General features: G+C 31.7%; 2 protein-coding genes across 2 annotated transcripts in view; both read right to left on the bottom strand.

Moving 5' to 3' along the window:
• The window catches only part of LOC143066838 (uncharacterized), a 265,369-nt gene that overhangs the window by 225,581 nt on the left and 11,955 nt on the right, over nucleotides 1-27,833 (bottom strand). Inside the window, exons 3-7 of the mRNA XM_076239650.1 lie at nucleotides 25,292-25,585; nucleotides 22,511-22,735; nucleotides 20,448-20,666; nucleotides 11,627-11,700; nucleotides 9,480-9,539 (exon numbers count right to left, since the gene is read on the bottom strand). Coding sequence (XP_076095765.1) covers nucleotides 9,480-9,539; nucleotides 11,627-11,700; nucleotides 20,448-20,666; nucleotides 22,511-22,735; nucleotides 25,292-25,585 — 872 coding nt within the window. The remainder of the gene's footprint in view (nucleotides 1-9,479; nucleotides 9,540-11,626; nucleotides 11,701-20,447; nucleotides 20,667-22,510; nucleotides 22,736-25,291; nucleotides 25,586-27,833) is intronic.
• LOC143069831 (putative ATP-dependent DNA helicase RecS) lies at nucleotides 11,860-13,408 on the bottom strand. Its single transcript, XM_076244636.1, has 2 exons — nucleotides 12,653-13,408; nucleotides 11,860-12,127 (listed from the first exon to the last, which is right to left on the bottom strand). Exons 1-2 carry the CDS (start codon nucleotides 13,144-13,146, stop codon nucleotides 11,860-11,862), a joined length of 762 nt encoding a protein of 253 aa, XP_076100751.1. The 5' UTR covers nucleotides 13,147-13,408.

Raw genomic sequence — 27,833 nt, 5'->3', positions numbered from 1 at the left:
AAAGATCATATCATAGGGAAGATGTGTACTAAGTTTCAAATTGATTGGACTTCAACTTCATCAAAAACTACCTCGACCAAAAACTTTAACCTGAAGCGGGATGAACGAACGGACGAACGGACGGACGAACGGACGAACGGAGGCACAGACCAGAAAACATAATGCCCCTCTACTATCGTAGGTGGGGCATGAAAAGGGCGTTAATATAAAACATATAATTAGCAACCATTGTTAAAAGTATACAAATAAACTCATCATAGATACCAGGATTAAAATTTTATATTAACGCAAGAGGCGCATTTCGTCTACAAAAGACTCATCAGTGACACTCGAATCAAAACATGTTTTAAAGGCCTAATAAAGTTCGAAGTTGGAGCGCAATGAGGACCAAAAATTCAAAAATTCAAAATTAGCAAAATTGTTATGTGATTACTCAAGTTTAATTTACCTTTCTGATATCAATGTTTATGTACCATGTACAAATTGAACGGACACAGTAATTGTTACATCAGAGGACCGTGAGGGCCTCGGGTGTATTGCCATCACCTAATTTTCTATTTATAGATATGCTGCTTTTGCATATATAATTAGTTTTGGTTTGATAACCGACATATAAAAATTATAGACCCGCGGACTATATAGTGCAGAATAAAATTCCTTATCGCTTTCTTTTAAATTCATGTTTTCAATGGATACTCAGATTATTTTTTTTTAATGCAAATTAATAATATGAAAATGTGTTGTCGTTAGAAATATTAGTATATTAATCAAACGATCTTTTGTTGTTGCGGATGAATACCACGAATGCGCATTCATCAAGAGCACCCGAGAGGCGATCAATACAGGAATTTATACACAGTAAGGTAATTTATATATTTCAATTATTTGATTTTAAGTAACTTGTTTAAAACCATAATTGTCTATCATATTATCGCAGCAAAACCAGGAATATTTAATCTGGCACAATATGAAAATAATTTCTCTGTTTACGTTTCCTGTCGCTATTTTGATTTTTGTTATTTACACTTAAGACATGCAGCTGTATCGATATTGTGCTATTTTTAACGGGACTTCAAAGGAATCAGCAGTAAGTCATCTCTATTTTGTTTTTCAAATTCAAGCTTTTTCGGAATGAAATTAATGAAAATAACCCTTTATCAATTGCATGCGTCCGAAGCACTTTTTTCATTTCCCTTCAGTATGACCACTCAGTGAATATTTGAAAGTGATGAGTTATATCCTAAAATTGTTCTGATAGTTCACCAATAGCGCAATCGACCAAGGCTATCAAATTACATATTCAGGAAGGAAAGGATCAAATTCCATCTATACTATTAAATGGGAAGACCACATTTTGTGTATCACTTCTCTTCTTTTCACAACTAAATAATCATCAAGCTTCTATATCCTATAGATACAATGCATAGTCGCATTAGTCATCCTCGCTTATGATTATTCCGTTTTGGTTATTTAGGAGAAAAACGAATTAAAGGCGTTCGGATATCGTTTCCGTCATCGGACGGACTTTTAAGGTCAAGTAACAGTAAATGAACGCCGTCTAGCGGATTCCGAGAAATATTGCGACGTTTTGTACGAATTACGTCCCTTTGACCAGATTTTGCAATGTTAAAATTGCACCCGGCGACTTTTCGATGGGACAACGTCAACGGTAAATTTGACGGAAAGTATGTTACTTCTAGGAGAATGAACTTGTTTTTCTAAAATAAAAAATTGAAAATGAATATGAAAACAGTCCTGAAGACGATCTTCAAAATGAAAATCAGGACATACGGTGGTAGAGTTTGTATATCTCCCGACCAGTTTAAACAAGTGTGAAAACTGTTGCTCACTACTATTTCTACATAATTGTGATGAGAAAAAACAGTGTGGTCTCGGAAGTATTCTATATGTAGTATGTCAAAACTGTCCATTCAAAAACCCTATATTCACTGGGAAAAGACATCGTCTAGCAGAAAATAAGCAGAAGCTAGTAGGGCCAGTAGGGGTGCAAGTTTGGGACATTAATACTAAAGTTAAAACTTAGTATTGTACGGTAAGACTATAATATCTCCCATATTTTGAAAATTATCACAGCAGTCGGAACAAGTAAAAATATTTTCAAATTAGAGAAAAGGAAATGAACCACATAAACTAATACTGGTCATAAATTCGCCGCTGCGTCAGTCATAGATGGCACTAAACTACTAATACACAAGTTTAAATTAATTAACCTTGTTCACGGTTGGAACAATAGTTTAATATTCATACACAGTTTTTAGACTATAACAAATTAAAAATAAGCAAAAATGATGTTTCACGATCATTAATCCATCGCTACATTGTGTTATTATCTAACGTTGTTTTTTGTTTTTGTAATGGTGCTTTCTTTCACGTCCGCAATTTCGATGTTAAAAATAGAACACAAATCTTTAAATAGATACATGTATAAATAGTTTATGGTTTAAAGATTTATACAGGGCTTAGTATCCTAATAGTATTGATTCGTACGGTTGTCTCCTCAAAGGAAATTTGTTATATATATATGGGTAAAAATTAACCGAATAAAAAAAAGTACCCTAGCTGAAAGTAGCACCTCAAATATACAATAGAACTGTTCTCAATTCTATTTCACTCATAAAACTTGAAGGTTGAGAACGAGATTATATCGATCACCTCTATATCATAGTACTACTATATATATATACCGACTGAAAAATATACACAGTGTCACAGACTTTCAGTACCTAAAGTTAAATGTAAATCCCGTAAGTAGTCAGTACTTCAATAAGACAGCAACCAGACAACAACACAAGGCCAAAAGAAAATTAAAAAGGAAAAGACATCTTATGAAATGCATTTGACGGGGGTGGGGTGCAGGGGTCCTGATCCCGAAATCCCGGACTTAAAACATGAAATCCCGAGATCCCGAATTTATAGAAATTTCAATCCCACCATACCGAAATTCGAAAAAAAAAATAGCCGGATCCATAAAGGATCAATCCCGAAATCCCGTGCTGAAAAACACCCGATCCCGGAGTCCCGTATAAGGTCCCCCCTCAGTTGTGTAGATGGACTAAATAACAAAACACAATATTACCTGTCATGTCTCAGCCTGTGTGCGATTGTTTTTTTTCTTGTTTTTTTTTTCGGTTTGAGGGGGGGGGGTGTAGACATATCAAACATAAATATGTACATCTGTTTTTATGTCATATGTCTCAACCTCTGTTAATTTGGTTTCCTCGGAAATGTTTTTACACGATGTATTTTCTGGAAAATACTCTGTACTACAAAGACTACAAATGTCTTGAGTGAAAGGGAAATTCAGAGAGAGAAGCACAATAATCTATTGTCACATATAATTAGATCTCAAAGGGAGTTGCAGAATAAGGAATACTGGCGAATGTCAAAATTGAACAAAAAAGTGCAAAATTATAAAGAATAACAACGGAAAATAAAATAATTATTTAATATAATAGTGTAGACCATATACAGAATTTTACAAAATCGTTAATTGAAGATTTTACAGAATAAGCGTTATATCTAAAGATAAAGAACATTTAGGTCCACACTTCATGTGGACCCTTAAAAATCATTGGATTATCTCGGTGTTGCTGGTCAGTAATGAATAAAAAATCACTGGTCAATTTAAAGGTTGTTGTAAGTGATGCAATATATTCTTATTTTCCTGTTCCCCTTATGTAACTTCCAGTTTTATTACAGTTTACATCCATCAAAGCCTTAGTTTAATTTAGTTACCTGTCATTACTACCCCCCCTTTTATTTGTCGCATGTTGTGTATCATGTACTGATTCTATATATACTTCGAGCATACATATGTACACTTATGGAACAATAACCATTTAGTAAACCTTTTTAAAACGTTTTTGTAGAAATGTATACAAGAAATTTTATACAGAATAAAAAAGATTTTAACAAAGATGTCACTTTTTCTGCGTGTTTTACTTGTTAACTTGAAGATGTATAAATAACCACACGACACTCTTTCAAGAATTTGTAGAATCATTGATATAATGTTTGTTTATATATGCGATGTTAAGCACCAGTATATCGTGATATAGTACCAGAACACAAGCTTTTACATGTTCCGCTGCTAAAAAAAACCCGTTTTTTTCTTCTTCAAAAGTGGCCAAATCAGATATCGGAACGGAGGAAAAAGTGTAAACAGATGACTTACAAGATAGTCTAAGAGATTTATGAATTGGTTACCCAAAAATGACAAAGTTCAACTATCTCTCATTAGAGCAAATATTAATAAAGATCAAAACCCTGACCACATGCAAACAGACAGCAAAGTACGTTCTAGGATTCAAACTGTACGCGGAATAACTATAAACTATAAAGTGGGACGGACGGACGGACGGAAGGACGGGCGGCCAGACGGAATGACGGACGGACAGACGTACAGGGGTAGTTGAGGGGGCATAAAAAATATAGCTTCATTTACATCTTTTATTGCGTCAACTTGTAGACAGTAACCCTGATGATTTCTATTTTTAAGATTTTACTATTTTTGCGTTCATGTACTTACAACGTATTTTTGTCTGAATTAGTATTTGATTTAGATATGTATATTGATAAGGAACATACATGTATCACATTTTTTACAACGTATAATTTCTTTTTAAAATGTTCAATAAAAGAGGTTCTGATTGGGGTTTACGGAATACAGAATAATGGGCAAAAATTGCAGAATAAAATGCAAAAAAGAAAAAAAAAGAAAAAATGTATAATGAGGTGCTAAAATAGGTCTATAAAGAATAAAGAATATTGGTAATACTAAATAAAAATTTATGATAATTATCCAGACTCTTATGATAAAAAGAATCTATCAATACGAAACACATAGTCATCGTGCATAATCAACACGAAGAACGTTGGAAATTAATAGCATGATAACTTGACGTTATATAATAAAAATTCTAATGCAATTATTTTGTAACAATTGTTTTGATTGGATAACAGCAAGCGTAAAATTCTCTATCTCCTTGTCTGTAACTAAGGAAGCCGACATTTTGAATTTCGGAATGTATTGACATGTTATTTCTACAATGATAAACAAAAAACTCACTTGTTGCGCCTATAAATCTTCTTTTTATCAAATTTTATTACATTCTGAAGCGGCACAGAAGCCAGAAAACGGCCAGTGTTTATGTTTGACGCCGGAAGCATACCTATGACGTCACCTAGTGTAGGGACCAAAGAACATAACATCTTTTCGCGGAATTTTCTTTAATGAACATTTTACACTGAAATAATGATTGAAATTTAAATATAAACTTGTTTTGCATTAGAATAGAGATAACTGTATTGTATTTGAAGCTTTGTGGACGTCCATCGGTAGTTTTACTGTCGCAAATACCCGTTTACCTGTCTCCGCTCCGCGTCGCCAGGTAAACTAAATTTGCGACAGTAAAACTACCGATGGACGTCCTTAAAGCTTCAAATACAATACAGTTATCTCTTAATTACGACGTCACGAATTTTGATGTTCTTTTTTTTGTCAAAATGTTGGGTTTGCGTCGCTTCTACAGGGAAAACGAAGTCGGTGACCATATATTTTTTTAATATCATCTAATTCGTAAGACATAGAGGAAAAAAATATTAATTTAAAAAAAAATTCTATGGAGCGGTTCTCGTGATTTATACCAGAAACCGAAAATTGTAGAAGAAAAATATAGATTTACCCTATATATTCAATGTAATTTAGTACCCTCTCGGACCATTTTAAAAATGGATTTTTCTTGAAAACGAAGTCGGTGACATATACTTTATTTTACATTTTCTGATGTATATTTTCAATATCTAATTGAGTTCTAACTTTTAAAAAAAATCTATGGACTAGTTTATTTACTGATCCTTGACCTTAAGTCAAAGACAAGACTTCAGTTTAGGACTGTTTAAAATAATACATTATTTTGGTAAATTTACAAACAACCCTTAACTTGATTTTATAACATAAATGTACCATTTTTTCTGCATTAGATGTGCTGTTTGACAATCAATTACGCTTCAGTGATGCACCAGGCCAAATTTTTGAAAAATTAAAAGCTAATTAAAAAACCAAAATAGACAAACAAAAAGTTTTGCCAAAGCCGGCGAAGGAATGATAAGGGAGATACATTCCCTTATTCTAAATAATTTCCAAAGTTTTGTAACAGCACTTTTTTCATAAAATCCGAATTTTCATACTGATCGTAATTAAGGTAGATCATAAGTAAATATTTTTTGAGACAGAATTTTCTTATTTTTAGCCAGAATGAAGATTTTAATATGCTCTTTTCAAAAATATAATAAAAAGGAGGGGTCACCGTGCTATTTTTCAAGCTATGAGTCATTAAAAAGTGCCTAAATTTGGTTAGATTGTTCATGGAAAAACACATTTGTGTGCATAAAAAAAAATCTATGAGATAGAATTTTGAAATAAATTGTGAAAAGATAGGTTTTGTAATATGTTTTAAGAAAATAAAAGAAAAAATGGTGTCACCGAACTTGTTTTCTTGCTACAAGTAAAAAGAAAAAAATTCCCTATCTGTCCAGTATAATTTTTGTACTAAAAGAGTTATCTTCCCTTAAATGACTCGTTTGAAAAAAATGATTATAAAAGCAAGAAAATTGATATTTGTTTAAATATTTGGGATTATACAATAAATTGCCAAGTTTTCTTTATATTATTAAACAGTATAACCATTAAATTGCAAATCTGTCTTCAAATTTGCAGATTTTGGCAAATAACTAGACCGATTTTTTACTGTGATTGTTCAATCCAAGATGGCGGTATACCATGAATCTACCTTAACGGACAACCTTGCAAGACATTTTCATTAATCTGTATTTGTTATAGATAACCCTGTAATCTTAATACAATTTGGTGTACCAACTTCCACTTTTAAAGTACTTTTTATTGGTATAGTAATCAAAGCCGAAAAATAATCTTCACGAATCAAAGCTCTGGTTTTTTTTTTTGCCGTACCAGTTGTGCAAAGGCATGATTATAGTTATCAAAGGTACCAGGATTATAATTTAGTACGCCAGACGCGCGTTTCGTCTACATAAGACTCATCAGTGACGCTCAAATCAAAAATATTTATAAACCCAAACAAGTACAAAGTTGAAGAGCATTGAGGATCCAAAATTCCAAAAAGTTGTGCCAAATACGGCTAAGGTAATCTATGAAAGTTTAACTCAAGATATTTCCGCAATACATTGCAAATCTATTGTTTTGTATTGAATATATAGCTCAATTTATTTATTAATTTGAATTTTAGGATCTTATAATTTAATAAATTGTCTGTCAAAATATTAGTTTTTAACTAAAATGTTTCATGTTTCCAAATTTAATTTCCGCTGGGATATTTCCGTATATCATATTCTTTTCAAAATATCTATGCAATTTTTACATGAAGACAATTATGTTAGCCAATACTGAAACATATCACGTCATAGAACGTTCATGCAAAATTTCGAAGAGTTTGGTTAACATTTCGCGAAATTGTTCGAGTTTTATGTTTCGAGTTTGTTACATGGGACAACGTGATTTCTGATAATCTGTGTGTTTCGATCCCTATGAATATAATATTATAGTTTTTTATCTATCATAATGTGAAAATTCAGGAAGCAATCTTTATTTTGTATGTAAAATTTGAAATATTTATTTCAGCATTTCAAAGAAAATTTCCCCGTCAAATATTTACTTAGCGCTTTTGTTCGTGGTAGTAGTCTGTCTTTTCAGTAATGCCCCAGGTCAAAATTATTGAAAATTCAAAGCTTATTGTAATGAGGAAGAGATTTTAACCAAAATGAACAAATAAGTATATCCAAAGCCGGGTAAGGAATCTTCAAGAAGATAAATTTCCTTATTCTGAACAATTTCAAAAGTTTTGTATCACCACTTTTTTGAGAACACAAAATCCGTATTTTCAGGCCAGTACCGAATAACTGGCTATTGGGCTGGTAATACCTTCGGGGACTATCAGTCAACCAGCAGAGGCATCGATCAAGTAGTAGTTATAACATGAATAGAACCAACTTTTCGTAGGGAGTTGTTAACCAATTTCAAAATAACAACAATAACCTTGAACAAAAAGCCGCCAAATACAGTAATATACACAGGTAAATGAAAATAATTTCATTGTAACGTATACAGTTTAAATGGAGAATAAAATATGTTTTAAAACATAAATCATTTTGTTGTTCATAGTACGAAGTAGTTAAAATTATTACTCTATATATTCGCACAAGAATGTTGAATTATGGATTTGCGTAAGCAAATTATTTTTCTTCCCTCGCCGATATTGTATCGTGACAACACCGCCTACACTGCTACAAGCGCTGTAGACCCTTCGGGACCATTTTCAGTCTATAAGGCCAGTTGTCTTGAGTGCTGGATACAGTACAGGCGGTGGGTGTTGTCAAGATGTTACATATTGGTCAATATCCATTAGGAAATTTGTGTTATTAACAAAAAATCTCTATGTAGTGATATTGGACATGTTTCTAAATTGTACAAGTAAATGAGCTTAACCATTTATGTTGAGTTGGAAAGTAGAGGAACATAGAATGAATGTGTAAAAACTATGGAGCTATTAAATGTGTTCAAAGTATAAAATTTGAAAAGAACTGATTGTGTTAAAAATGGATTATTCACCACGAGAAACCGTATCGGGGAATGCTAATTTACGAAAAAATTAATTGCACTTTGTACCCCGAAGTTTAACCACATATGTGAAAATGTGTCAGCTTCGAAATGAGCCACCATACAAATCCCATTTTACGATATGGACTGAGCTACAGAAAAAAAAACGTTACCATTACTGCCTTTGGGAAATGAACTAAGGATCTTGGCCCAAATGCAAGAGATCGAATCCCGACGAGGAAAGAACATTAAATTTGCAGATTTAACATTGTTGTCCAGGTATTTAGAGTAATTATGAATATGGTTTTTATATGGGGGTTACAATTTGCGTAAAATTGAAAAGTTGCTATCTATTCTGTTCATCCGTAGAAATAAGATTCAACAAATAACCATTTAAATATCTACAAAATATTGCATTGTTTTAATTTTTACCGACATTTAAAAAAAAAATGTAAAAAAAATACAATTATTTGCATATTCGTCGGGTAGTTCAAAGTTTAACAGTATAAATGTAAAGTTAACTGCTTGTAATCGGTTTGTAATTTTCCTCCATACAGGATGAGATATAGAATACTAGGGAATAATTATCAAAGGTACCAGGATTATAATTGCATACGCCATACGCGCATTTCGTCTTCATAAGACTCATCAGTGACGCTTAAATCAAAATAGTTATAAAGCCACAGCAGTACAAAGTTTAAGAGCATTGGGGATCAAAAATTCCAGGTAATCTCTTCCTGGGATTAGAACATCCTTAGTTTTTCAAATAATTCAAAGTTTTGTAAACAGGAAAAGATATCAACGATTTAATAAGAAGTGTTATTACCGATGCAGTAATTCCGCTTGCCATTCGGCTTGCTTTCAGTATGTCTAACTTTCTTTCCATCTAAAATATAAAGAATAGAATAACTCTATGTGATATAAGATTGATGTCTTTATTTTACATAAAGTACAAAACATTGATGCAGAAACGAATAGTTTGTGCAAGCCTTTTAAACGTAGTTAATCTCAACAAAACAACATAAGGGTATATTAAAACAAAATGTAAATAAAAAAGCGAGCAATTCAAAAACTTACTTGTTGACATTTTTTCGCACTGATCTATATGTTGCAGGTAGTTATTGTTAAAGCTAGGTTTACACTGCCGATCAGACCAACTCGATCAATCACGATTAAGATAGATTAAGCGATGGGGAGACTGTTCTGACTCAATGGACAAGAATGTTCGAGATGGTCGACTTTCTACCCGAGAGTTTTTGACATGTAACAAATATTCGAGTAAGGATCGAGAAGCAAGTCACTCGAGAAGAGATCGAGAATTCGTCGAGTAGCGGTCGAATTGATCGTGTAGAGATCGAGTTTGGTCGGAGTACAATTATTTTACCGATCAGTACTCGATCATATCGACCTTTGCTCGACTAATACCCGATTATTTCCCGATCAACGCCAACCTGTACGATATGTGACATAGATTAACTCGACCAGTGCCCGATTGCTTCATGATCACTGCGACTTCCATTTTTTTCTCATACCAGACCAACTCGACCAATAATCGATCTCTACGCGACAACATTCGACCACTCTTCGATCTCTACTCGGACATACATGAGTACACATAACTGCTACACGATTTTCTAAAAGTGTGTGCAGATCTGATAAATTCATAATTTTTCTTCCGCAAAACAATATTGTTACTATTTATTTTAACTGTACACACATTCCTTAAGTAAAATACGTTCTATACTTTTGCAAGAAGGGGTAAAATTTTAAAAGAGAGACAAAAGATACCAAAGGAACAATCACACTCAAAGGTCGAAAACAATCGGACACAACCATGTCGAAAAACGAAAACGAAGGAGAAGACAAACAGTAGTCCACATAACACAAATTGAAAAACTTGAAACTTAGCAACAAGAAAATTATTTTCCGTTAGTCTAGAAATTTGTGTAGTATAAAAATAAGAAGATGTGGTTTAATTGTCAATGAGACAACTCCCCATAGGATGCCAAATAACACAGAAATTAACAGCTATATGTCACCGTATGTTCGAATGTTTACAAACACTTTTTTCACACGAACTTTTTTACGCAATTTCACACAAAAAATGAGACGAAAGACACATGATTTTTATTTGAATTCTTGATAGTTATATTTATGATTTGTTGTATAATTTGTTATTTGCTTGAGGTATAGCTAGCTGTCAGTAATTACGAGTACGCTAGGATCTATGTGTCTTCTTGTTGTTGTGCAAGTACAAAGCCACGTCCACTTTGTGGTTTTGTTAGATGTATTTCTATTTGTATCAATTTAATGAGTTAAGCCTTTTTCAACGGATTTTTTTTTATATTTTGTTCTTTTGTTGTACTGTTACACCAGTGTTGCAGGGGGTGGTTTGGATTCCTCTTTCATGTTAAACCCGCCACATTCTGTATTTATGTATGTTTGTATGTACCTGTTTCAAGTCAGTAGCCTGTAATTCAGTCTGTTGCTGTGTTTTTCGTTCATTTGTTTGTACGTTAATTAAGCGGTTAGCTTTCTTGTGTAAATTGCTAAATACATTTGTGATTTCGTTGCGATATGCAGTGTGGGTTTTGCTCATTGGCCGTACGGCGAGCTAAAGGCTCTTATTAAAGGGCCCCAACATAACCATTGTAAAACCATTCAATTAGGAAAACCAATGATATAATCTATATATATAACGAAAAACGAATAACACTTATGAACCATTTCAACAAACAGCAGGTTCCTGACTTAGGATAGGTGCAAAAAAAATGTTGCGGGTTTAAACATTTTACCCTACCCTGAAACAATAGTGTAACATCACAACATAGAGAGACCCACTGTAAAATATCAATTGAAATGGCATAGCCCAATCAAAAGATACATAAAAAAAACATACACTGAAGGAATAAATTTGTCAAGATTAAAATAAGTTTATAATACAAATACGGCTTTCATTATCAGCTCGCTTACTTCGTCTTTGTCATCAGTACAAGTTATGTAATCTTCAAAATCTGAACTGCTTTCATTCGTCTCAGGACGCAAGACTAGAAAAAGTAAATCTCCAAGTAATAATATATTATATATAATTAACATAATAACATTTAACATAATGATTAGACTTGCTACATGTCCCTTCCTAATTATTATTATTTTTTCAATTTTGCCCCTTTAATAATTTTACTGCTATAACTAGGAGATTACAATTATACTGACCATCTAAAATTGGTGCAAATATCATCTGAAGGTAAATTATGTACCCAGTATGTTACATTCTTTTTGTCGGGATTTACCATAATCTCAGAGCAGTTATCCATACAAAGTTGCTTTTTAATGACAGCTTTGGTTTCCTCTGTAGCTGTTGCTGTTAGAGCCACTACTGGTACATGACCCCCAACAAGTGAACGAATTTCGTCAAGTCGGCCATAACATGGTCTATATGCCAATTTCTTCTTCTTTTTATCTGGAAGCCCACTGAAAAAATTAAAATTAATTAATCATATTGCAATATAAATCTGCATAGGTCTCATAAAAATGCCTAAGCATTACAACGAAGTATTTCATAAGAAAAATTATGTAAGTACCATAGAAAACATATTTATAAAATCGTAATTATTGTAGATATCCAACAGTCCAGTAGCAAATATTTCATACATCTTTCAAAACATCACAATATGAATTGAAAGTTTTTAATTTGGATACCATTGGCAGAATAATCTTTCATAATAATAACAGAAATATTCAAATAAAAGGGTGATTAATTATTAAAAGTAAAATTAAATGAGAATGTTTTGAATAAATAAACATTAAATAGTTATTGCATGTACAGATATATATATACATTTATAAATATATGATGTTCTTTTGTATGCATGTACTATTTTTAAGATATACATATTTATTCTTATGTATGTTATAGCTTATGTTAGAGCGATTCAGATGATTTGTTTTTCTACTTTAGTATTATACATTATTATATGTACAAAAATAAATACTTACAACTTTTTTATGCAGTGAGCTTCATCTACAAATACTGTCTTGATAAATTTTTTCTTTGCCAAATCCAATAGTAATTTTCTTTCATGTCCAATAAGTGACTCTGGACTGGAGAAAATAATGTCAATTTTGCCATCCTTTACATCTACTAAGGAAAGATTTGTTAGGCTGTCTTCAAAATTAGATGGTGAGGTAATGTCCTTCAAATATACTGCTTTAATCCCTTTTCTATTCAATGCTTGAGTCTGTGTACGCATTAAAGATGTTAGAGGCGAAATAACAAGTACAATACACATATCATTCTTCTGTAAATATTTAAATACAAAAGGTGCTATTTCAAAAGTTAGTGATTTGCCACTTCCAGTTGGAGAACAGAAAAATACATCTTTGCCTGCCAAAAAGCTTTCTACAACTTTTCTCTGGTTAATTTTGATTTCAGTAAATGACAACTTTTGTAATCCAAAATCTATTGCAGCAGATATGACATCTGTATCCATTTTGATGTAAGAATCATAAGAAAAGTGAAATTGTAATCTACTTGAGATAAAATATGGGAGAACAGCATGGGATATATACACATGACAGTCTAATTATCTATTATCAGCAGATGTGAAATAATAACCTCTTACCGACCAGATACTGGTCGGTATAAAATGTTATTATACAAGTCCCTTTCTCCAAGGGCAATCAGTAGGCTGGCACTTATCAGTAAACATATAAATTAGTAAGAGAGAAATATTAGAAAGGGAATTGTAGCAAGTCTACATAATGATTTGCACAGCAGTATTAATACGATAACATTTTACACAAAAGTTATGCGTAATACCTACCACATAAAACTCTCGTTTTCGCATAATTGTTACGAAAATTTCAAGATATCCTTAACACCTTTGTGTAGTACCTAAAAGTTGGACGCATGTATATATTTTTTTTTTAACATAGTGCCACTCGATACCTTGCGCAAAAGATGCGCCTGTTTCTCCTCTACAAGACCTAAATAGTCATACCCGGTGACTCCCCTCATTGTTTTTCTCAAGAAGCCATAAAATAGGCCAAACCCACTTTTTTCCGGTTTTTTTTCAAATTTTTAGCCCTATAGTTTCAGATTTTTGAACATAGCGCCACTCGATTCCTTGCGCAAAAGATGTTGTTATACATATATATTTTATTCTGAAGAACCTATGTTGATACAATTGTATACAGAAATACATAGACATACATAATAATACTATAAAACATGGTGAGGTTACAGCAAATAGAGAAGAAAAGAATGCACAGGTTTGGAGGATTCCATTTTATCAGAGAGAATCCATTTTTGTATTAATGATTCTAATGAGCTTACACAGCTTTTTAAGTTTTGATTGTTTTGAAAAATTCATAACTGCTTTAAACTTTAGAGTATTAATGTTGGTACAGAATTTTTCATCTATACATTCTTTCCTTTCTTCGGAAAAATATGTACATTCTAAAATATAGTGAAATTCATCTCCAATTTCATTACTATTACATAAGTTACAAGTTCGATTTTCTCTGGGTATGTTTTTCCATCTACCAGACTCTATTGGGAGCTTGTGATTTACGGTTCTAAAGCTACAAAGAGTGAAAACGTCTTTATCGTCTAGCTTGTTGATATAGTTCTCGAAGGCAAAACTTTCTTTATAAATGCAATAGTTAACCGTTTTAGGACTGTTATTAATATTTGAACTCCAAGTTTGAATAAATTGGTCTTGGAGACTAGTTCTAATCGTATGTTTTAGCCAATCATAATTGTAAAAATTTTGATAACTCCATATGTAGGAGAGACCACATTCATTAAAAATGTTGGAAATATAATTTAGCCATGAAGATCTTAAAGTGGAATCATTTTCTAATTTCAGCAGTAATTTAAACACAATGAAGCATAGTTTTTCTTGTTTGCCTTTTAATATTCTTATCCAATATGATATCATTCTGATTTTTATATCAATATTAAGAGGGTATCGACCGAGTTCCCCATATATAACATAGTTAGGTGTAGTAGGTTTTAAATTGAGAAGGAGTTTACAAAATTTTAAATGAACTTTTTCCAGGATATCAATATTTTCATATCCCCATATTTCACAGCCATATAAAAGAATTGGTTTAACAAGTTTGTCAAAAAGATCAAGTTGACAGCTAATAGAAAGGTTATGTTTTCTTCCTTTTCGTAAGACATCGTACATTGCGTTAGTAGCCTTTTCTGCCAAATGAAGTTTGCCCGTTTTAAAACTCCCAGTTCTTGAAAAATATACCCCTAAATAATTAAAGTCTTTAACAATATCGATATTTGAGTTATTATAGTTCAATAGTCTAATATGAAGTTGGGCTATTGGAAGTATTCCGTTTAGGATGATGATAGTAACATCTGCTACATAAGTTGGTAATGAGAGTATAAGCTTAGAGGTAGTTTTTTCTAGAATTTTTCGATTAATTCTAGTGAATTTGTTTTGGTAGTGTTAGCTCTTATCCATAGATAAGTACTAGAGATACGTAACACGAATGATTGAATGACACATGAAATGATTGAATGACACATGAAATGACCGAATGACACATGCAATTTTAATCTTAGTTTAAAAAGTATTTATTAATGAAATTTTTTACAAGATTAAGTATTACAATATGTTATATGAAGTTTTAATCTTAATTAGCATAAATTGGTGACTTTTAAACATTGATTTATAAATAGTATTGTGTATTAAAAATGATTTATTAAAGCAGGAAAGTACATAAAATGTTATTCTAATTTTGTGGATACATCTGTTCCTGATTGCATATATACGATTGCCTAATGTGTTCAATCTGGACTACCAAAGTTGGGCTCTCATTTGTATAATAAATTAAAACTCACTGACACTCCATGAATTTACATGTATTTCATTTAACAGTAAAAAAAAATATTTTAAGTAATAATTTTCCAGAAAGTCTTAAAACCGCCCAGGACCTCCTGATTGCACTGAGTACGAAAGGTTTTCTTAGAACAAAAATAAAGATACAAGTTCCAAATAAATAGATCTAATTCAATGCAAAATGAGGCGATCAAACACCCGTGTTAACAGCGTTTGTTTAATGGTTAACAATGCACTGGGCACGTGTCGTTAAATAAAAACTAATAAACAATATAATAGAGTTGTAAGGTAATAAATATTTCAGGTATTGGGCATTTGTCATCATCATGATTAGATTATCTAATTAACAAAAAACACTTAAAACTTTATATTTCAATTTACTAATAAAATACAAAATGTAAGTACTAAAATGTAACATTAAGCAATAAAATGTATGATACCATATTTCACTGTTTTAATAGAGAGAATTACGGAAAGAAAAATGGAGCGTGATATCTTTTTTAATTAAGATTATAACTTTCTAAAGGGAAACCCTTTAGGACTTCTAAATGGTGTATTTCATCTGTGCTAAACTTATTTCAACATTAAAGTTATTTGTCCTAGTTAATTGTGCGGATGTCAGATTTATGTAACATATTTCACTATCTTCAAAAGGAAAAATAAGGATATTACATTCAAATTCTCTTAAAAGAAACTCTCAAGACTACTTCCCTCTGATCTTCATTAATATCGATATACCTGTAATACATGTACATCCTAAATAAATCAATTGTTATTTTTTATAAAATTTAGAAAAATTAAACGTTCTAAAACGTTTCCCGTAAGAGTCTTATCTTTCATTATTTTGTCTGTATAGATGCACCATGGTCTCTATATCTTATCCCTTATGACCATGAAATTATCTTCCAATGTGTCGTGACTTTCTATTGGCTACTTTTTTTCAGATAATAAATTTTCTCAGAATTTTCAGATAATCCCGGATTTTCTCAGATAATCCCGGTTTATCTCAGATAAACTAGGATTATCTCAGCTTAATTCAAATTCGAGAAAATTCTAGTTTATCTGAGAAAATATAGAAAATTCATTATCTGGAGAAAATCCCGGTTTATCTGAAAATTCTGAGATAACCCACATTATCTGGAAAAAATCGAGATAATCCCGGTTTATCTGAGCTTAATGTAAAAAAAAGTGAGATAATCCTAGTTTATCTGAGAAAATCCTGGTTTATCTGAGATCATCTAGGATTATCTATAAAAGTGGTTCAGGCGTGCCATACATGTGCTTGTTTACATGCGTGTGTTGTGTCTGTTTTGTTTCAATGTCTCACGGACATATTCATGATATTGTTTAATAGATAATGTGCCACCGCTGATTCAATAAAAATAATATGATATGGTTATCATGCGTACTACAGTTTCTTGCTTAACGATTAACCAAAAACGACGGAGAAAAAAACATTAAAGTTGAAACTATAAAACTTTTGAGAGCATAAGAACCAAAATTGTATCCTTAAACTGTTATGCTCTTTGATAAACAAATAAATCACGAACTATAATTTTGACATCGTAAAATGTACAAGAATTCATTTTTTTTTTTTTTCAATTAAATATCATGATCACGTTTAAACAAATTAGAAGAAATAAAGGTTAAATGTCTTTGATAATTTTACTACAAGCTCTTCTTGGATGTATGTGCATCTTTTTGATACTGTTAAAGTTATTTCAGCTATGGACACTATACAAACATAGTAGACCAGACTATAATTCAGGACTTGACATCTGTTTTGTTTATCATGTCTTTCCGGTCTTTTTACTTTTAACAGTTTCTCTCTATCTAATATAGTAAATGCCCAAAATACAAAATAATCAGGAAAATCGCCTCCAAGGACAAAATAGTTGACTGACTATATAGAAATAAGAAGGTGTGGTATGATTGCAAATTAGACAACTTTCCCAATATAATACTAGACAAACATACTTTTACACATATCTTCTATCCATAGCAAATCTAATCGTATTCATATGTAGGCACGATTATTGGACACGATTGTTTCAATTACATATAAATAGCATAGGAATGGTTGTGACTTATTTGCTAGGTGTAAAAAATAAAGGACAAAAGATGCCAAGTACTATTAAATGAATAACAGGAAAATAATTATGTTTTTGATTGTTTTTTTTTGTTTTTTTTTTGTTACATATAATTAAAAATAACAATTTCACTTAAGCTCCGTTTCAAGAAGAAAGACACTGCTTCCACAAAGGTTTAACCGTCTCACAAGTTTTTGTTTTTTCAATGAATGCAATGGCAAAAAAAAATCATTTAATAATGCCGTAAATTGAAATTTACTTGGTTGTCTGATGTTATGATGATAATCTGAAACAGAGCTCTCGAAAAAGTTGAACAACCACATAAAACCGTTCTAATTTGGACACAACTTAAAAGTACTCCTGAATAAGTTTGGTCATGAAATAGTCAAATAAATGGCTCTGGATTTAATCTCATAATTGACAGCGGTTTTCAAGAATAAAACCTTTGCACCGGAACGCACACGAAATTACAAATAAATCAGATGTTTTCACAATAATTCCCATTTACAGTTTGGCTATTATTGAGCAAGTTACTGTCTATGACAAAACAATGAGTATATATTTTTCAGTGTAATTCCGAGTAAATAGATGAACAATATCAAATGGGTATTTCAATATAAAATTCGTATCAACCCGAGATATCAATATTATTTCAAGAGCACTGAATTGGGGATTGATATTAAAAAAAACCATTTCTTATGCGATTTATCATATACATAAATAAAGGTTTTACAAGGGGCGTGGTGTATTACAGAAAGGGGGTTGAAAATGCCCTTGAAACCGTGATTGGTATCAATATTATCACGAATATCTGAAACAAAAAGGCAATTTAGGATGAGTTATTGTTTAATATGTATCAGCTTTCGCGTGTTTTATAGTCTAGATGCAATCTAATTCACCATCGAGGTGACCCCGAAGACTGCCGACGGTCATATTACCCGATATAAGCATAAGTATAAAAAGTGATGGGGAACACAATGCAAATGGGGTTTTCTAGGTCTGTTTGATATCATATTAAAGGTAAAAATATGTAAATCATCGTTTTCACCTCTACAAGAATGATTTTATTGTTGATCGTATCAGTCAACCAAATGGTTTAACTTTGTATCAGTTTCAATGTTGACATTATTCTTCCTTTTGATAGTTCAACACGCATAGATTAAGCGTAACCCTTACCTTAATAAGGGATTTAATTGAAGATCACATGAATACGGCTTCAATGGGTTGAATTATTCACTAACAAATTAATAATTCTTCAGCTATGTTTCCTAACTTATTTTCACAAAATTGAACCAAACAGGTTGTTTATAATTCATATTTTAAACGCATCAACAAATTTATTAATGTGTCTAATGACATTCCATCATTGATTCATAATGAAGTAAATATTTAAATTCTAAAGTGTCTGACAAGATTTTGTGAACGAAATTGACTTCAAACGATTTCATTGATGTCCAAAAAATGGGCAGATTAGGCACACTTTGACTTTATTTAAGTGACCTATTTTATTTGGGTTGAGTTTTAATTATAAGATTATAATGAACCTGAAAAATGTTGTTTTTTTTTTTTTTAAGATAAACAATAATTCTATTATTAAGTATTTAGGGTTTTCTCTTCGAAATATTACCTGTTTAATGGAATAAAATGTTGAAATGATTTTTTTTTAAATTGCACAGCCATCCTTTTTTTGTTGTTACATTCATGCACGTTCTGATTTAATTTATATACATGTGTGAAACTGTTTAAAGGTAACTAGTAATAACTTAATCCAGTCAAATTGCGTAAGATTCAATACAGACCGTGCGAGGGCTGTAAAGCCAGTCAAGGTCGTTTTAACCTCCTATCATCATCAAGATTTACATCACATTGTGAAATCTAGTGAAACAATATTACCTCCCCTTTAAACACAAATCTTTATCTCTTTTAACACGGACGTTATTCATAAAAATTCACCAGGAAACGTTGTAGTAAGTAGTAACAGTTAAAGTGCTTTGAAATTAACCGTTGTAAAGCAAAATTCGAATGCCATCATCAAAATTTATCACATACTTTACAGTCTATGTTTCCTTGTAAATACTGCATGTAGAAAGATAGTTATCAAAGGTACCATGATTATAATTTAGTACGCCAGACGCGCGTTTCGTCTACATAAGACTCATCAGTGACGTTCATTTCAAAATATTTATAAAGCCAAGCAAGTACAAAGTTGCAGAGCATTGAGGATCCAAAATTCAAAAAAGTTGTGCCAAATACGGCTAAGGTATCTATGCCTGGGATAAGAAAATCATTAGTTTTTCGAAAAAAATCAAAGTTTGGTAAAAAAAAATGACCACATTATTGATATTCATGTCAACACCGAAGTGTTGACTACTGGGCTAGTGATACCCTCGGGGACGAAACGTCCACCAGCAGTGGCATCGACCCAGTGGTGTAAAAAGTTATCAAAGGTACCATGATTATAATTTAGTACACCAGACGGGCGTTTCGTCTACATAAGACTCATCAGTGACGCTTATATCAAAATATTTATAAAGCCAAACAAGTACACAGTTGAGTGGCATTGAGGATCCAAAATTCCAAAGAGTTGTGCCAAATACAGCTAAGGTAATCTATGCCTGCGATAAGAAAATCCTTAGTTTTTAGGAAGAGCCAGTGCAATGTCATATAACGGGAAAAAAACAAATAGTATGTACAGTTGTGTACTAAGACTATTAATGCTTAGTATACATGATTTTGTTTCTCCATAAAACAAACAAAAAAACAAACAATTCAAAGATGCATATCAGTACAATGAGTACTAAATGTTTTATACGATGTTGAAATGGTTTTTTTATGACTTACGGTAATTAGATGTAACTGCTTTTTCCTCTTTTGTTTTTTCCAAGGCATCCATGATGATGCGAATTTGTGTTTTGTCTTTCAAGCCAATCCACTGTAGTATTTCTGCAGAAATGTTCAACAATTTATCCATTGTTATTTCGTGTTTTTCAAACATTTCATGCAGTTGTTGAAGACCAATTTCTTCTAAGAAATCATCAACTGAAATCATCTTATGAGATTCTACAAATAAAAATGTATTAAACTGTCAATACATTTGTATATAACAACACAAAGAGTATATGAGTAGCAAATGTGGATGATATATCCGTCAATGCGGAAATTAATTCATATGAAAGGAATAAAATATATCTTTTGAATCTGTAGCCATTGGTGTTTTTGCGCATTTATATGTTTTCAGATCTGAAGATGCGGTCTCTGTGCTGTCGTACAAAAGTAGATTTTAAAACGGGACTTTCAACGTTCATTATCGCATTAACCGTTATCTCCTTTGAATCCGTACAGATATACGATTGGCTGTTTTATTTCTTAATTTTGCGAAGAAATACTGTTTTTGCTAAATGAATAATTAAGGACACGAAAAATAAAAAAATGCACTTAATTGAATTTTGACGTTACTCATCAGATAAAAACAAATGACACTCCAAGACTTAAGGATATAGTAAGGGCAGGTTTAGAAATGTGTGTTAAATGTTCGGACTCCTTTGTTATTTTCCCTACGATACAGTATAAATCATTTTACTCCATAACACTTTTCCTTTTCTTTTGATTTGAGACCAAAATAGTATACCAATGCAAATATAGGTAAATCTCCCAGTCAGTCTTTTCTCGACATTAAAAATATAATATCTCGAAATTTAGCTCCATAACCTATTTATATTTCAGCTAGTTTTGTTCCTTAACTCATGCTCTTCTGACTTATAGAATCAATTTTAAATACTAGATTTTGTTAATGTCATAAAGTACAATTGTGAGGCTATAAAATCTTAAATAAAATTGAGAATGGAAATGGGGAATGTGCCAAAGAGACAACAACCCGACCATAGAGCAAAAATGCAGCTAAGGTTATCTATTCCTGAGGTAGAAAAGCCTTTTTTTCCCAAAAACTCAAAAAAGATCTCATAAACTTGTTTAATCTCGCCGCATTTTTGCGCCTGTCCCAAGACAGGAGCCTCTTGCCTTTGTTAGTTTTGTACTATTTTAATTTTAGTTTCTTATGTACAATTTGGAAATAAGTATGGCGTTCATTATCTCTGAACTAAATTATATTTGTCTAGGGGCCAGCTGAGGACGTTGATTGCGGGAATTTTTCACTACATTAAAGACCTGTTGGTGACCTTCTGCTGTTGTTTTTTCTATGGTCGGGTTGTTGTCTCTTTGACACATTCCCCATTTCCATTCTCAATTTTATTTTATTGTTATGGTATTAAGCATCATATCTATAAATTAACTGTTTACAAAACTTTTGAGTTTTTGAAAAAAATAAGGCTTTTCTACCTCAGGAATAGATAGCCTTAGCTGCATTTGGCAAAACTTTTAGGATTGCTATTCAACTTTGTACTTTTTGGGGTATAACTTTTTGGATTTGAGCGTCACTAATGAGTCTTTAGTAGACAAAACGCTCGACTGATGTTAATACAAAATTGAATCCTGGTATCTATGATGAGTTTATTATCAATTAGACCTTTAGTTTTCTCAGAGATTATCAATATATAAAATGAACCATATATCAGTTTGTATCACCGAGCATAATTAATATTTGCATCTAAATTTGATACAGCTGTATTATAAATAAGTAATGTACATGAAAAGAGATGGCGAAACTGGTTTGATATCCTTACGGCTTCCGTAAATAGAGATTGGTCCGTAACAATAGAATATATGCTAGTTTCTTATTAAACGGATCCATAATAAGAATCAATTACTATACACAAAAGATTTCTCCTGGCTTATCTTCAAATGGTTATATTTGATTTTGAATGATTCTTGAAATATCCAATATCATTTATGTAAAAGTATGAAATAAAAATTGTTCCGTCATGCGTGAAAATATTGAACGAACCCACCTTCATTTCTTAGAAGTACCACCGCACGAAGATCTTTGCCTCGGATCAAGTCTCTACCATCGGAAATCTGTGTTGCATCTTCTAGAAAATTACCAAAGCTCTGGGGAAGTGAACCTGACTGAAAAACTTTATTCTTGACTTGAAGATTTAAAACAAGTGAATCTTTTCCAGATTCATCACAGGATGATTCCATCGCTACCGCTTTCACAGAGGAGGGTACCGAATCTGCATTACATAATATATATGGAAAAAACGTATTAATAATAACTGGACCACATCAATTGTTGTAACCAACCTTATTTAATCAGTCTTACTGCATTACTGTGTGTATGGGATATAATTCCAGTTAATAACATTGATGAATAAATGATTTTAGCAAATCAGCCCTTATACGGCAGGTGCAATACTGATGACTTTGTCCTGTCGATAATAATTCGGAGTTAATTTTGGTTTTCGGACAGAGCCAATACAGGGGCCAATACGGAAATTAATACGGAAAAGGCTTACTTAACAGCTAACTTTAGATTTATCGTTATGCATAACATACATTTGTATTCATATTTTAAACTTAATATTATAAAAAAAAGTTAAAATGATGTTCAGTGTTTTGTAACGTCTTAAACCGGAAACATTTCTCAACCTTTATGAGTACGACTTTATGATTATTGTTATTGTTACATTTCCGTTGATCAATAATCAGAACGCAGACGATTCTAAAGCAATAATAGTTAAACTGTCTGATTTATTCTTCCCATCTACTTTATATTTGCTAGATAAAAAGATTTTTAATAGTATAAGATTACGTGCTTTGACGCGAATTATTATCAAAGGTACCAGGATTAAATAAGAAATTACATCGGACAATGTTGACAAAAAAATCTAAAATGGAAGTAGTGAATATGTCAAAGAAACAACAACCCAACCAAAAAGCAGATAACAACCGAAGTCCACCAATGGGTCCTAAACGCAACTGGCCCCTAAATAAAAATATTAAATTAAAAAAAAAAACATACAAGACTAACAAAGGCCAAAGACTACTGAATTAGGACAGGCGCAAAAATGCAGTGGAGTTAAATATGTTTTGTGAGATCTAAACCCTCCTCTAATACCTCTAACCAATTTAGAACCACAGAATGACGCCCAGTAAAAAATACTTTAAAGAAGATCGAGTTCGACCCACCATTTTTTCATAAAATGCCCTGTACCAAGTCAGGAAAATGGCCATTGTTACATTATAGTTCGTTTCTCTGTGTCTTACGTTTCGGTGTTGTGTCTCTGTTGTGTCGTAGCCCTCTTATATTTGATACGTTTCCCTCAGTTTTAGTTTGTAACCCGGATTTTTTTTTCTCTATCGATTTATGAATTTTGAATAGTGGTATACTACTGTTGCCTTTATTTGTCAGAATAGGTAGCAAATGAAACTAATCAAAATGACAATGATACATTAATATACAAAGGACTATTAGCAGTTACTGACATGATCGCTCCAAATCTCAATTAAACTGAATGAAAGATTATGTCTTCATCATATGAATATCAATCATCCCTCCCGTTAAGGGTCTAGTATTATACCATAATAAAATATACAAGAAAAACATAACCCGTATCATGGCAACATCTGGTTTTAGAATAAATATCTTTATTTCCGATGGAAAGACCCTATAAGTGAATCAAAAGTAATATTAAGATATGTTATTTTTAATAACCTGACAACAGTATCGTGACTATATCCCTTCTAAATTAGTCTGTTTTAATGTTTGGAAATATTTTGAGGTGAATGCCGACAAGTTTGTGTAAAGGATAATTACCATAAAAGATTGGATGTTAAATATCTGAACGTCACCATAGGATGTCTGCATGTTGAGTTATATTCACGAACGATGTCCTTATACCGCTGGTAAAATTTAGTTGGCTGTAGATGAATTTGGCTGGTTTTTTTTAGGTATTTTTGACAAATAGGTCTTCAACGGTTTTGGTACGTATACATCTTCGGATTTCAAATGTTTGGTTTGGAGTGTTCCTGATGAAGGTAAATCCATAAAAGCGCTTCGAACGCAAGAAATTAATAAACGTGCTGTTTTTCAATTTTTAGTAAATGTTTTGACTATTTAGTGTTATCGAAAACCCTGGTGAGATAATTTTTCTGTGGAACAGAGATTTCGTTCGTTAAAATCAAATACGTTGTTACGTACACGAACGAATTGGACAAGTTGATATATCTACACACCTAAGATTGTGGAAAGGGAATACTTATAAAAAATGGAAAAACTTATACAAATTACTTGCGTTGAGGTATATTTCCTTTTTTATCTTTGTTTGATGTTCTTTGTTTGTTTTATTACTATATTATATAAGACAGACTGTTTTGACTAGGCGAAATGGATCAAAAGTAATCCCATTTTTGGCAAGATTACTGAAACATATTTGAGTATTATTAAAATACAAATTACCAGTCTAATCGATTATGATTTTAACAATTGATTATCTATTAAATGCAATTTTTTTTTATGCATTCAATTTGTGTATGGTGTCCATTTTTGTCTAGGAGATACTTAATGGTTTGTTTACGTTAACGAATGATTGTTTTTGCTATAGAATTGTAGATCGTGTCCATAATTTCAAAGTTTAGGTGCATTGATATGAACATACTAGATGATACATTTTACTTGATCACACAAATCTACAATTCCAGCACATGATGAAACCAATTATTTAGTTTTAGGTGTAAAAGAATTAAGTTGACTAAATTAAATTATAAATAAAATTGGAAACTAAATTTACCTTCATCTGGTAGAATCACTAATGTTGGTTCTTCTTTATCTTTGTAGATAAACTTGTACGTTGCAGTTATACTATAAATAAATTTCACGACCGTCTGAACCAATAACCTCCTTTTCTGTAGTATTTTGTTCTTTATTCTTACTATTAAAGTAAGTGACCCTTTTTCGGCACTTTCTAGTTGAATATCTATTTGCTCAGCATTTATATTTTCCTTCAATTCATTGATTTTTTTAATTTCTTCATCAGTGTCTACTACTCCTTCAATGATGAATTTTATTGGTGTGGTACTTTCAGCTTAAAAAAAATGGTAATTTTTATTTTCTCTAAATGTTTCATATGTAAGAACATGTGAAACACGCTAATTTATATATCATAGTATAAAGATCCAAAAACACGGAAAAAAAATTAAAAAATCATTCCATTGGAATGACTGACAATTCAGACCTGTTTGTTGATTGTAGTTTTTTTTCTCTGCTCTTCTGCAGTTTTGTCAGTCAAAACTTATAATTGAAGGGCAATTACTCCTATCGTAAGTTGACATACAATTATAACCATGTTAAAATTGAAAATTGAAATAGGGAATGTATCGAAGAGACAACAACACGGCCAAAGAGCGGAAAACAGCCGAAGGCCACTAAACCTGTTTGTTTTATTTGTCCTGTTTTTATCAAGTAACGTTTATCAGTAAATATTCAACAACGCAACAAAATGCTAAATAGTGTCAATTAAGGTCCAGGTTCAGCAAACATATGCATAGAGAACAGATAAATTCGGCAAAAACGATATGAAAATTGTATAGAATTCATTAAATCTCAAATTTTAGACTCATAAGTTGTAAATATTCATAAAGTCGGTTTTGTATGTTTTTCACGACCAATTAGGTTTCTGAACGGTACGTACACCAAAACCGAAGTCCGTATTCTAAATTAAAAACCTATACGGAGTATGACCGATTGAAAGATTGTTAGAATTTCATAGCAAAATACTCCCACAAAAATGTCTTTTTTTATCGTCCAAGCAAACATAGGTCACGGTACGGCATTAAACATCAAGAAAAAATCATTCAGCTAGAAAAAGCCTTATTCGTTCATTTGTTTTATATAAATAAGGCCGTTAGTTTTCTCGTTTTAATTGTTTTACATGGTTTTATCGGGGTCTTTTATAGCTGACTTAGGTATGGGCTTTGCTTATTGTTGAAAGCCGTGTGGTGACCTATAGGTGTTAATTTCTGTGTCATTTTGGTCTGTTGTGGACAGTTGTCTCATTGGCAATCATACCACATCTTCTTTTTTATATTAACATAAAAATGTAATATATTTTTAACGGAAAAATTAACTGTTTGATTTATAACATATTTAAGAAAAAGAAATATGACAAATTTGAACCAACCGTTAAAATCTAAGGAATTTAATTATCCTTTATATTTTGCGACACACAAAGTGTAATACAACAAAAAGGCATGTTTTCCTACAGACTTGTTTACGTTTATATCATAAACTTTAATGTTTTATATATAAGGGTTTTTTTCTCATGCGATTATGTATTACATGTACAATTTCTTTATTAGTATGTTAATTTAAAATGGTGCTAGAATTTCTGTGATGATTCAGAAAAAAAATGTTATGATTATAAATAAAGGCAACAGTAGTATACCAGTGTTCTAAAGTCATAAATCGATTGAGAGAAAAAAAATCAGGGTTACAAACTTAAACTGATGGAAACAGATCATCAACTATAAGATGAAAACAACAAAACAACAGTAACATAGAAGTGCTACCAAAAAAAAACACCCGAAAATGCAACACACACACAAACGAACTATAAGATAACAACAACCATTTGCCTGATTTGATACAGGACATTTTAAGAACCACATCGACTATATAAGAGGAAAACAAAGAAACTACCAACTAAAACCGAGGGATACATATCAACTATAGGACGAAAACAAAGGAACTAAGATACTTGTCTTTATCTCATTCATTAAAATATAAAATATCCGAAACCTAGTTTTCGTCTCTAATGTAAAACAACATGACAGAACTTCTTAACAAAAAAAAATCACATTTCAAAGTTAAAAAATACATTTTAAAAGATTAGTCAAAACAAACAGAATTATTCGGAAAGTTGGACTATCGTGAATACACCATAAAAACATCTTCTTTAAAAAAAAATTCGATGCAGATTTTGACATTAAGATAACAAATATCAACTAATTGCAATACAAACAAAAAATTACGTAATTACATTGATTACACAAGTTTCCATTTCACCTTAGTTAATAAAAGCTGAAGTTGAAAATTTGTACTCGGGGTAAATGGGATGAATTTGACAGCTCAACCGAAATGAGAACAAAACAAGGTTTGTCATAAGTAGTCTGAGAAACGCATAACTTTTTGCGATGCCAAAATATTAGTTAACAGTAAGTCCAGGAACACAGGTATGCCTGATTCTGTTGTGCTGTTTTAATGTGCTGCCCTTAATTGTTTTACGTGTTCGCTTTTATTCTGTGATAAGACAACACTTCGGTGTTGACATGAAA

The sequence above is a fragment of the Mytilus galloprovincialis genome, chromosome 3, assembly GCF_965363235.1.
Source record: "Mytilus galloprovincialis chromosome 3, xbMytGall1.hap1.1, whole genome shotgun sequence".
NCBI lineage: Eukaryota > Metazoa > Mollusca > Bivalvia > Mytilida > Mytilidae > Mytilus > Mytilus galloprovincialis.
Note: the sequence above shows the minus strand (reverse complement) of the source record. Positions and strands in the feature narration are given on the sequence as shown.